Source organism: Clinocottus analis, unplaced genomic scaffold, assembly GCF_023055335.1.
Source record: "Clinocottus analis isolate CAN_PGR_092001 unplaced genomic scaffold, fCliAna1.0.p SCAF_4, whole genome shotgun sequence".
Classification (NCBI taxonomy): Eukaryota; Metazoa; Chordata; class Actinopteri; order Perciformes; family Cottidae; genus Clinocottus; species Clinocottus analis.
Genome location: NW_027176153.1, coordinates 13585285 through 13597450, shown reverse-complemented (window position 1 = coordinate 13597450; position 12166 = coordinate 13585285). Strand labels below are relative to the sequence as shown.

The 12166-nt window shown below is 43.1% G+C and overlaps 1 protein-coding gene across 3 annotated transcripts in view; it reads left to right on the top strand.

The window, feature by feature from the left end:
• The window catches only part of LOC137800117 (kazrin-like), a 149243-nt gene that overhangs the window by 43347 nt on the left and 93730 nt on the right, over positions 1-12166 (top strand). For all 3 annotated transcript variants that reach the window (XM_068597148.1, XM_068597146.1, XM_068597147.1), the window contains exon 3: positions 3837-4023. In XM_068597148.1, the coding sequence (XP_068453249.1) occupies positions 3837-4023 (187 nt within the window). The remainder of the gene's footprint in view (positions 1-3836; positions 4024-12166) is intronic.

The following is a 12166-nucleotide window of genomic DNA, read 5'->3' as shown; positions in this document are numbered from 1 at the left end:
CTGTTATTTCTTAGCAACTAAATTGCACCCTTGTAAGTAAAATAAATAAATAAGTGAGGCTTAAAAACTGATGTGTACAGACCACAGCACCATAACTTTTTGCATGACTTAAGTTGAATGCGGTGACGTGGCTGCAAAAGGCCGCAAGAAAGAACGACGACAGAGCGCTGATCCCCACTGTTATGTCCACATTCATATGCTAATCCACCCAGCACACCCACTAATTACTAATTCTCAGTATGCCAGTGGGTCCCAATTCCCTCCACTGACCAGCAGACACATTCAAGACCCCAAGGGAGAGACGTCATTAATGTGATGTACGGACAGACGTGAGTCAAATTTATAGCTCACGGTCACGTTTGGAGCTTCTATGATGATGTTTTTCATTGTTTAGCTGCCGTTCCAAACGGCTTTTTGCTCCTACAGACGTTTTTTGTTTTCATAAACACTCAGCATTATGATGAATTTTATTCAACACACCTTACCTACAAATGAGACAAAGCCCCTCCTGGCATGAGTCTCTGTTTCACCACAAAGACCTACGTTGCAATGCCTTCGTTCATCATCTGTGATGCTGAAACATCAGCTCTCGTCCTCGTCTTAGTTCAGTTTTACAATCTGCGGGCACCACGGAGCGTCTCTCCTGCCGTGCAGCTGACGGCGCTGTCAGCTGAGGAGTCAATCACGCTGGACAGCAGTGGAGAAGCTTCTCTCATTGGCTGCTTCAAAAGTACTTTAGCTGACTTGCCAGTCATCACTAAGGGCATCAGAGCCGCCAACAGACTCAAAACACGCTTCCCTGCCTCACACTGTCTCGGGCCCCATGCTGCTGTCTTTATCCATTATTCTTCTCTACCTCCATTAAATTAGTTTGGGAAGTTTGTAAAGTTTAGAGTCTGCCATGCTGCATTGCTCTTTAGTCAATGACGCCACCCAAAACAACTTTTTTGGGGGGGGCAGCCCGAGGTGAATGTGTGTATCAACATACAGTGTGCTGGTTTACTGTCAGGATACATACTCTTGAGAAAAGACTGAAAGGGTAGGAAATAAGATGTATAGATGGATAAAAACAAATCCACTTACACGCTGAGATACCACAGCATCTTAATTACCCAGAAGGGACCAATAGACTTTTATGACACCTGACAAGAGATGAATTTCATTAATGAACATCAAGTGACTTTGGTATTATTAGTCCCCTAGTATTTGTGTGTGTGTGTGTGTGTGTGTGTGTGTGTGTGTGTGTGTGTGTGTGTGTGTGTGTGAGAATGAGTGTACAGTATGTGTGTGTCTGTGCCTGCCCTCCTCTGAGACTAATGTATCATATGCAGCAGCAGGGTTGTCTATAAATAACAACATGATGTTCATTTACTGAGCGGGAGGGGTGACTTGTGTCTGGGCAGATGGATGAACGGAGGGGGGGGGGGGGGGGGGCGAGGGAGGAAGTGAGTGACTCTGTGTGTGTTGTTGTTCCCCATCCTCTTGCTTACATACTGTAGCGGACGGTCAGTTAGGTTTTATTTGATACTTTAATATTACGCTCACACACACACACACCCCGAGTGCCTTGGGCAATGGCAGCGGTACGCAGCGGTTGCTCGCTGCCCTGTGCAGTTTGGTGGACGGTCTGTGCTTACCACATGCAGGACGGGTTGGGGTCTCACTTTACAAAGCCCTGGGAAACAATAACAACACAGCTGTACTGCTGCGTGAGTGGGCGTGCTTTGACAGCCAAATGTCAGATCATAGCTGAGAAATGGACGACTGAGTTTGGGTGTTGGGTGGGAACTGCTCAAAGACAACCATACAGAGTATTTAATTATAAGGTTCTTTTTTTTACAGCCAACAGTTAAGAGTCCACTGTCAAAACGTCTTTCCTGGGCTGTGAGATTGGATACCGAGAGCAGTCAGTGATGTAGCAGTCTTGTGTGTCCAGAAATCCTGGGTTCAAGCCGCCTCATGCCTCATTTCCACTAAATTGACTCGACACAACTGTTGGTATTTGGGACTTTTCAAAATACCCCCGGCCCTCCCTCGCCCCTCGCTGTGACATCATTTTTAGTATTATATTTTAGTGTGGCATTTGCTGGATTTGTCATCGACAACCAGACAGGGGAGCATCTGCACTTTGTCCGTACTTTGTACGATGTAGTGTACGTCGTAGTTTTTCCCCTGACTGCTATTTAACTGGGTTGAATGAATGAAACAATTGATGTTTCCATAGCTATTTAAAAATGCTGTGCTTGTTAAGGATTTCTCATGTCGTTCTCGTGACGATTCTCTGACCAAAGTGGGTCAGATTTTTTTTTTAAATCTAACCTTCTAGTGGTGGTTCAGCTCGCTTATGACCTCGACTGAAGTAGTACTAAAAAAAGAATCGGGTACTATCTCCAGCTTTTGTTAAATGAAAATCAAAAAAGAACAGCCATGTTGAGTGGACATGTGGCATAGGTGTACTTTTACCACACAGTTAATCTCTACCAGCTCTATAGATAATGGTGCAAAAATAAAAATAAAAAACGAACATAAATGCAAATTTTTGTTATTCAAATTTAAATCCTATTGCAAGCGTGCTCGAGTGTCCATGGATTCTGTTCTCCATGTGCTCTCAGATACCCCTGCCAAATATATATATATATATATATATATATATATATATATATATATATATATATATATATATATATATATATATATATATATATATATATGACAATAATGAGCCTCTTTTAGTTTTGATCATCATAATCTGGACCACAACAAATCCTTATTTTTGTTATTCATCACTATATTTTTTCAGAGTCATTTAGTCCATAACGTTCGAAATCAGCACAATTTCCCGGAACGCACGTTGGAAAAAAAAGATAGTCGAAAGTTACCCAAAGATCCTTGATTACTCATTATATAAAACCCATGAAGCAGCAAATCCTCCCATTTGAGAACAAACATTTTTTTGCAATTGATCAACTAACTAATCCCTTAACATTTCTGTGTTTACAATGAACATCAAAATATAATGTTTTAATGGATTTTTTGAAGGCATATAAATTATCATTGGTTTGCAGGAGAAAATGCCTCGCTGTGATACTGTGAAGACAGCTTTGTTTGCATAACTATTATTGTTTTCTCTCCACAACTGCTTCTTTGTCAAACTAATGACTTCCTTCCCGTTGTCAATGAGTTCAATGAATCGTTGTGCACGCAGTGTACACAGAAAGGAAAACAGGACAAGTCAGTGTTCACAGGCTTAGCTAAACGTCTTGTGTGTCAGTCGAGTCAAACACACAATCCCTGAACCTTTCAGCATTATCTCCTGAAGACAGCTGTGCTGAGGACCTCTGACTTCTATGTGCTTTTATGGTTTAGCTCACTCCACCCCCCCCCCAACCCCCCTCGAATTTCTCTGCAAATGGTACAGTCCATTTAAAAAGGCGCTTGTCATCTCTCAATGCTCTGTGTCCTTTCAACAGTCAGCTGCAGGGAGCACATTTCACAGGGGCAGTGCTGGCTCTCTAACACACATACACACACATACACACACACACACTCTCATGCTGTTACCGAACTCTCAGTCACACACACAGGCATGCTCACACACTGACACACTCACACCACACATACACCATCTCCAACTCACATTTCTCCGTCGCTGGATGCCTCTCTTTAAGGGAAAGGACAAACTGCTTTGAGGATTTAACTTGGCTTTCTTATAAAAAGGGAACGAGAACAGACAGAAAAGGAGAAAGAGGGAGGATTAATTTGAGGAGACCTTCCTTCACAGGAGATGTACAACTTGTCAGCATGACACCTTGTCTGGATTTCCCTCTCCTCCTCAGGCAAAAATCCTGAAAATGATGGATGACAACAAGCAGTTGGCTCAACGCATCGATGGGGCCATTCAGTCCGCCAGCCAGGAAGTGACCAACCTGCGGTCAGAGCTGAGCGCCACCAGCCGCAGACTGGCCGAACTGGGGGCGAGCGACTCTGCCAGCACGCTCGAGACCCAGCAGCAAAACCACAACGGTAGGACAGTTGCTCGAAAAGAGATTAGCCTGAGACTGTGAGCTCAGAAGCTGCGAACATGTGGAGAAGGATGTGTCCACTCTGATGCCGCTGTGTATGATCTCGCTGCGTGTGCGTGTGCGTCTGCGTGTGCGATTGGGCGCGCAATGGATGAGAGAGTGAGTTGAAAAAGACTCCGCTCATGCCTCTGTCCACGGGACTAAGTGCCTATTTGAAAGTCAGCAAGTGAGCGGATGAGTTGAACAAAAGAGGTGAGGGGTTCCTGGTGGCTTGTGTCCACTCTCAGTACTCCAACAAGTCCTCTCGTGTTGAATAATTAACCTCCTGAACCTTTAGGAAGGGGGTGGTGCTGCTCTTTGGTGAGGGCAGACTGGGTAAAGTTACAACCTCTTTCCACTCTCGGGCACTTTATCTGCTAGTTCATTGGGCGCTCCTTTAACTGGGCAATGGATCTGTGTCTCTTGAGGAGGAAGGGAAAAGGGGGCTGGTTTTAGGGTTGCCGTGGGTTACTGTTACCGAGCGCTGTTTGACTGGCTGCCCAGTCCGTAGAATGCCGTCCTCGAGTGTGTGTGTGTGTGTGTGTGTGTGTGTGTGTGTGTCTTGTGTGCGGCAGCTGCTCTTTTTGCTTTTGTCCAACTTTTTAAAGTGTGGATAGGTAACAGATGTGTGGTTTTGTGTTTGTGTACATGCATATGCACGGGCGGCTGCATCAGCACGTGTGCCCATGCTGTCATGTCCTTTCAGCTTCTGGCACACACGTACTCTCACACTCTCGCTGTTTCCATAGCAGTCAGCTGGTACAGCGAGCTGTCTGATAGGATACGTTCCATCTTGGCTTTGGCAGCGCTCAGCTTTGAAACCACATATCTCTCAGATACTTCCGAGATCAAGCTCAATAAAAGGTCTGCTCTTTTTCCTCTCTTACATTCACAAGGAAAAATGTGTTGGCTAACCCCCCCTTGACGTGACAGAGTCATTTAGTCCATGTTTGACCTCTGTAGTGTATTTTTTACAAGAAAAAGGTGAACGCAGGCTGCCTTACACAGCCAGTCAGGAAGAGTTTGGCCATGTGTCAGCATTGTTTTCAATAGACTGCCCTTGTCGCTTTGTTTTTCAGATCTTTCTCTCTCTGTGTGTGTGTGTATGTGTGTGTGTGTGTGTGTGTGTACCTTGCGGTATCCCTTTAACCCCGATGCACGCGCACACCCCTGCTGTTTCCATAGCAGTGTGTGTGCCAGTGTGAGTGACGACAAGCATTCCTCTGGGAGGGTTTGAGCACTGATGTCATTGTCCCTTGTAGCTGTTTCTCTGCTCAGCTGAAATGATGCCTGAGACGTGCATGTTCAGTGGTGGAATCGAGTTTATCTCCCTTACATACCACATCTAAACACCACAGAGACTGCAGAAAAAAACATGTTGGAACTGGTCCATTCTTTAAATGCTTCTGAGATGATGCAGAAACGTATGTGTAGATCTCTCTGGAGATGGAATTGATCAGACATGGTTGTCGAGAAATTCAGTGCTCCAGTAAGTGTCACTTATTTCAACAACAAAACTGATAAACACACACTTCCTATGGTTACTGATTTCTGCCTCTCTTTTTTGGCCTACATATCTCCCACTGTCATTGTGTCAATGTCAATAAGTCTTTTTGTTTTGTTCTCCGCTTTACGCCCACCTCTCACTGTCTGTTTCAACCCCCTTCCTCTACTCCTCGCTGTTCTCCACAAGCCCGGGGTGTATAATAGAAACAGCTGGTGATAGGGGGATTAGGTAATTTATTACCAGTGGCTGTGTTGGGAAGGGAGGCATGTGCAAAGGGTCGCTGGTGCCTTGCACAGCCGGCAGAGTGTGAGTCCCGAGGGAAGCTGTGCTGGGGGTGCTACCTGGCACTTCACTACCAGCAGCACTAACCTTGCTAGCAGGCTGGCTTACCTTGATTGCATTTCTACTGCCTGGGGGCTTTCATTTGCATGTTACATTCATCCAATCAAGTGCAAAAAGTTAGGACTAAATGGCAGTACTTTATGTATTATTGTATATTCTCTGGTGGTCCATGACTAAAAGACAGACACAATATCCAGCCTCCACTTTCTCTCTCAAACATTTTACACCTTGCCTGTCCTCTGAGCGCAGGACAATCCTCATGTGGTACATCATGAGCTTGCCCCTGGAATTTAATGTTCTACATTTAGCTTTGCTGGTGCACTATGGGGCTGCTCACTGTAGAGAAATGCTGAGCCGCCCTGAAACCGGCTCAAAACGTATACCTGTGCCGTTTTCATTTTCTCTTTGCGTCGAGGAGAGAATGTCATGTTAAGTTTCTCGATGGAATTTGAAAGACTGACTAAGGAGCCCACTCTCGCGCTGCCATACATCATTTAAGTTTCAGGTTTTCAGTAATGGTTGGAGTGGACATTAGTTTGTCCACTCCAAATTGCAGATTTAGAAGGAAATGTTCCTAACAGCCAATTTCATCAAGGTGCAAACACATGGAACAACTCTTCTATCTGCAGTCTCCAGTTTGTGTGGGACTCTCATAGTCAAACCACAATTAAACATGCTCGCTCCACTCTGGTCACCTTGATGAAACATGGCACAAACAACACAGCAAACTTCTGTGCTGCTAGTTTTTTCTTCGTATTCTACATAGTTTATGTTGGTGAATGCAGAGTGTAGGAAATGGTGACCGCCCCAAAATACATGCACTATGAATAAGTAGGCCTGAGGCTACAATGAACCAAAACGTATGTATTTTACACTCCATGTTATCATGTGATATCGGATTTAGACGGACACACTTGGACGAATCTAAAGCACAGTTCTCAGTTGTTTGACGAGCTGCACTTAGAAGCTTTCCAGAGCCTGTTGCTGTTTTGCAAGTTGAGATGGCTCAGTTGTCATGATGTGATCAGCTGTTTTAAGCCCTGCTCATTGTAAATCATATGTATGTATGTACAGTACATGTGTGTATATATCAGTGGCGGCTGTGAAAATTGTTATTACGCCAGCTGTAGAGTTTAACAGCTGATCGTGCGACTCCCCACACACACGCATGCACGCGCGCTAGTTTGGTTGTGAGCTAACAGCGAGCTATGCAGACCTGCTTTCCAGTTTCCATCGCGGATGTCTCACAAGCAGGGTGACATGCGCTTGCCAGTAGTGTTACACAGAGTCCACAGTCCTCCAGCGAAAGATTTTTCTTCTTCTCTATAAATTAAAGTTTCCTCCTACAGTTAAAGAAGTGCAATACAGCGATAGGTGCATACAGCACCACCTAAAGTACCGGAGTGTGTGGTGCAGGGTCTATTGCACTGTCTGTGAGTAGGACAGAACAAGATCGCAAGCAAGCAGGCGTCACCGTGTTTAACTGGCGGAGAGAGAAAGGACAGAGAAGAAAGAGGGACATAGAGAAAGAAAGAGGTGAGATGTGATTGGTCAAAGAGCGTTAAGGAGTGTGTGCCAAGCTGGCCAGCGAGCTGGCTACAGAAACAGAAAGCAAGGCAGCAGAAGACAGACAGGAGACAGGAGCTGCTCAATGAGAACATCATTATGATACATCTAGTGTATTATGATACATCTAGTTTATTATCAATAGATATAACTTTTGATTCTGTTAAGGCCAGCAGAGAAGGCCTATATATATATATATATATATATATATATATATATATATATATATATATATATATATATACACACACATACACAAGTGGCGGGTATATGTAACCGTACAGTAGATACAAGTCAGTCATCATGATTTTTCGCATGTTAAGTGTTAGGAAATTAAGTATCAGAGAGTGGATAACAAGGACATAAAACATAGGTCTCTGGCTCGATTTAAACCAGGAACATTGTGGTTACATGCTTAGCAAAGTGCTTAATTTAAGACATAACCAATCTAATCACAACCAAGTCTTGAAACCAACTGGTCAGCTGCTCGTTTGTATTCTTTTCCCTGAAGAAACAGTGACAAATGGGAGTAGGGAGTGTAAATCGTACTACTTGATATCCTTCTCTGGTGTTTAATAACTTTGTTTACTTGGCACTACTGCTTTTCCATACTTTTCAGAATGTCACTGACTTCTCCAAAGCTTACTTTGGGTCTGAGGGTGAAAATATGCTGAAACTGTTACTGAAAACTGAAAAGGTTTTTGAATAAAACCTTGAATATTTTTCTGAAGCTGATTATATTCTTACCACCTCTCTTGAGGGCTGATGCTGTTTATTTATTCAGCATTCAAAGGTTATGAGAGAAGGTCAGTCCTATTGCCTTTAATAACTCATCCATTCTTGTAGTTGAGAGTATTTCAGGTAAGCGTGGTTGGTCAAGCGTTCACAACTTTAGCGACTGCCAGTAAGTTACTGCCTCAACACAAAGGGCATGCATCTCTATCTGAACCTCATCAAAAGGTTATACACAATGTATGGGTAATCATTTAAGTTAAAGACAGATTTTATCCTTGTGATAATTAAAAATGCAAAATACATAAACTATATTAATCTTTCAGGAGGGGCTATCCAAGAATTTACGAATGAGTTAGGCAGGATTTGCTGTGTCTATACATCATTAATGAGCAGACAAGCTCATGTTAAAATGTTACTGAGGCAGTTGTGTGTTGTTGTGTAATTTTGTTTATTCATTGACAATAAACAGGATTAGGAATATCGGGAGGCTATTTCTGTAAAAAGTAGCTTCATTAGAGTTAAAGAGAAGAGCAAAGTATACATGACAAGACTGCTCATGCTTTAATAATATTCCCAAGGGCTTGAACTGGATGGAAAAAAGGTGCCAGTTCTCTGTAGAACCATCTGCACACCTTGACGTATTGGGTGTCATAATTTCGTGTAACCTCTATTCCACAAGCCCCTTAAGGTAGCTCACACCTCTCAAACTGGCCCCTCCTGCAGTCTCCAGGTCAATGATGTGATGGCCGGCCGTTCATCAGTACAGGGCTTTGAAAGTGAAAGTGAGAGGCAATGTTTTTTTCCACCAGCTGTGTCAGAACCCATTGGCATCGTACAACAGGAGAGGAGCAGCAACGATCTCTCTCCTCCCTGTAATCGCAAGTACCAGACAGCTGGCAAACTGCTACAGAAATGTCCAACGAGTCACTATCTTTTGCTTGCCGTGGAACAAAAAACGCACACAAAGCCTGTCCCAGGCATCGGCTTAATTGGTATTACTCCTCAGGTAACATGGCATTTTAGTGGAATTGTTTTGCTCTGTGATTGCAATTCTTTTGTGTGCGTTCAGATCGTCTCTGCTTAGTGGGGCTACCATCGTTCTGTGTACAACGTTAACATTCAGTTGTCAATATATAAAAGGAACACTACTCCCAACGTAAATGCTTCATCGACGTCTTGAAGAGCTCAGCCATTTGTATTCCTGCTCGGTGTGTTCAGCATTCACACCGACACATGTGATGTGAACCCCTAAATCCCACTGGCACCATCACATTTATATACAGCTCTTACTAACTGCTACTGCTCATGGAACATGTAGAGATCTACTAGTTTCTTGAACACCGACAGTATATTATCTATCTGCTAAACTGCTTTTAACATTTGATTTCCAAGTTAATATAAAATAAATACAATTGCAGAAACTGTTTCAGACTCACCATTAATTGCTGACTTGAATACATGAAATAAAGACAGGATTTGCATATTTGGAAAGACTTTTATATCTCAGCTATTGGAAAATGTCAACAAGCCCGCATAATGTTCTACCCCCTTCAATTAGAATAATGTATGCAAGAAGCAGTCTTTAGTATGACTTTTTCCAGTGTTGCTTCAAATGTCACTTCTCTCCTAAGAGTACCATTTAAGTGCTTTTACATTATACTGCACTCATGATTATGAATACACCCCAGTAGCCCTGGAAATATAATATTATATGACTATCTCAAATATTTGATGCATGAAAACATTTTGGGGATTCATGCTGTGCGTTTCATTTAAGTGCTTAGCTTTCTGAGCACATCTCCTTATGCCAAAGCACTGAACATTTGATCACTGCCTTTGCTGCATCAAGTCCCAGGGCAAAATATAATTTCCACTATTGTCTTCTTTTATGGTTAAGTTGTTGTCCTGTCAAAATCCCAGCAGAGTCGTTGAAGTGAAGAATTTCTTCACATAGATGACAGGTTTTGCCAAGAATTTCATTTTCTGCTGTCTTTTGTCTGCTTCGACGATGTCTGGAAAACCTGACATTTTGCAACATGCCATTACCTTCATACTCTTGTATACCTTTTTCATTGATTTGATGAAGACTGATAGGTGTAAAGCTGCTACCACTCCGAGAGGATTTGCTGTAGAATGCCAGCTGGTGACTGAAAACAAAGAATCAAAAAGACAGGAGAGATATTACTGGGCTAATGCCGTCATAAAAGGCTGCAATGAATTATCTCAAGCTGTGAAAATGGCACCAAATCTCATTAGTGTTTTTGTAGATGGAGATGGCTTTTGAGTCCTTCTCTGTCTATTGCAATGAGAAACTTAATGACTTGTGTGAGACAAAATGATCGTCCTCCTCAGGTTTCATGTTTATGGCACGTTTTATGGACATTTATTCAACTGAGTTGCCCAACAGATGGTTACTCATCAAAGCAGACTTGTAAAGTGGAACAAAAATTACGAATGCCACAATTGCCATTGGCAAACTTAATTTCAGCTCTTTGCCGGTGTCGACTGCAGTAACTTTCCTCATGAATCCCAAGTTTAGAAGGAATTGCCACCCACATAAGGTTGTATTTCAAATGGAACGACCCATGTCGGTATAATTAATAAGGCTGGAACCCGAACATGTGGTTGAAGGTAGTAATTACTTGCCTATAAAGCATGTTAATGATGAGTGATGTAAGTCTGTAACCATATGCTTAAAGGTCATTCATGTACGTTCACACGTAGACTTCAAGTGAGTGAGAGAACGTTGTGAATTAGATTGATCATCACGTAGTATAGTGTTCATACATTATGTGCTGCCTCTTACGTGTGTGTTCAAAGGGGGAAAGTGTTTTCCAGACATCCGCTATCATCAGGCTTGACACACAGGCTTGACACTTCAAATTCTAACTAATTAACTTGCCCCCCCTACTAACACGCACACACACACACATACACACACACGCACACGCACACGCACACACACACATTGTATATTTTATACCTTAATAGACAATTTGATGCCCTTCCTAGCATTTGGGTAGGTCAGGTCTGTAGTGCATGTTTGGTGTTTTGAGTTGGTCTCGGTTTGCATTAATGAGTTTGAGTGGCGCTCGGGTATGTAAATTACTGTTGCCCTCTGTCCTTCAGCCTGCTTTTCCTGGAAACTGATGCTAACAGCGCTATCACGCACGCCGGCAGATGGCGAGTGCGCTTGGTAATCGGTGACATTGCACATATTCACATGCCATGAAGTGCAACTACTGAGCTGTTTCATGCAAAACCGTGGAAGTAGAGAGTGAGAGAGTGGACAAAGTGATTTCGCACAGCATAAATTTGACTTTTCCAACAGATAGACATTTTAAATAGATCTGCTTTATTCTGTAGCTCCATGAGGGCGATCGTCTAGTGAATGGATTGTGCATCATGTGGATAGACTACTGTGAACAATGATCAAAACTCTCATTTATCTGATGGAAAGCTTCATTAGTGGGTGATTCTAGGTGGTGGGCACCATTGTTTTTATAATGCATCCACTAAGACCCCCATTAATCTCCAGATGGCCTTCATTTCATATGTTTGCCACGGGGCCCAGCGCGTATTAGAACAAAGTTGTTCCCCCAGAAAATGCTGGGCGAGAATCATTTGTAATGGTGTTGTTGCCAGTGATACAGTGTTTACAAAGCAAATTGAATGAGAAATAAGAGCAGCCATATCCAAGCATGTCTGTACTGCAACTACATTGTATAGGACTGTAGTGTAAAAATCTGCACAGTGAAAGCTGATAGGTCTGCTCTGTTGCCCCAGAGAATGGCTCCTAATAGCCTGAGATAGGAGAAGAGGAAAGTGTGCACTCGTCAGACATGGAGCCCCCCAGTGCTTTTTGAATGATTTGATGTGACTTGGACCGGGGACAAGGCGGTCCTCTTTGGGGCTTCCAATGATGTTGTCGGCAATTATTCACAATGAGGTGCCG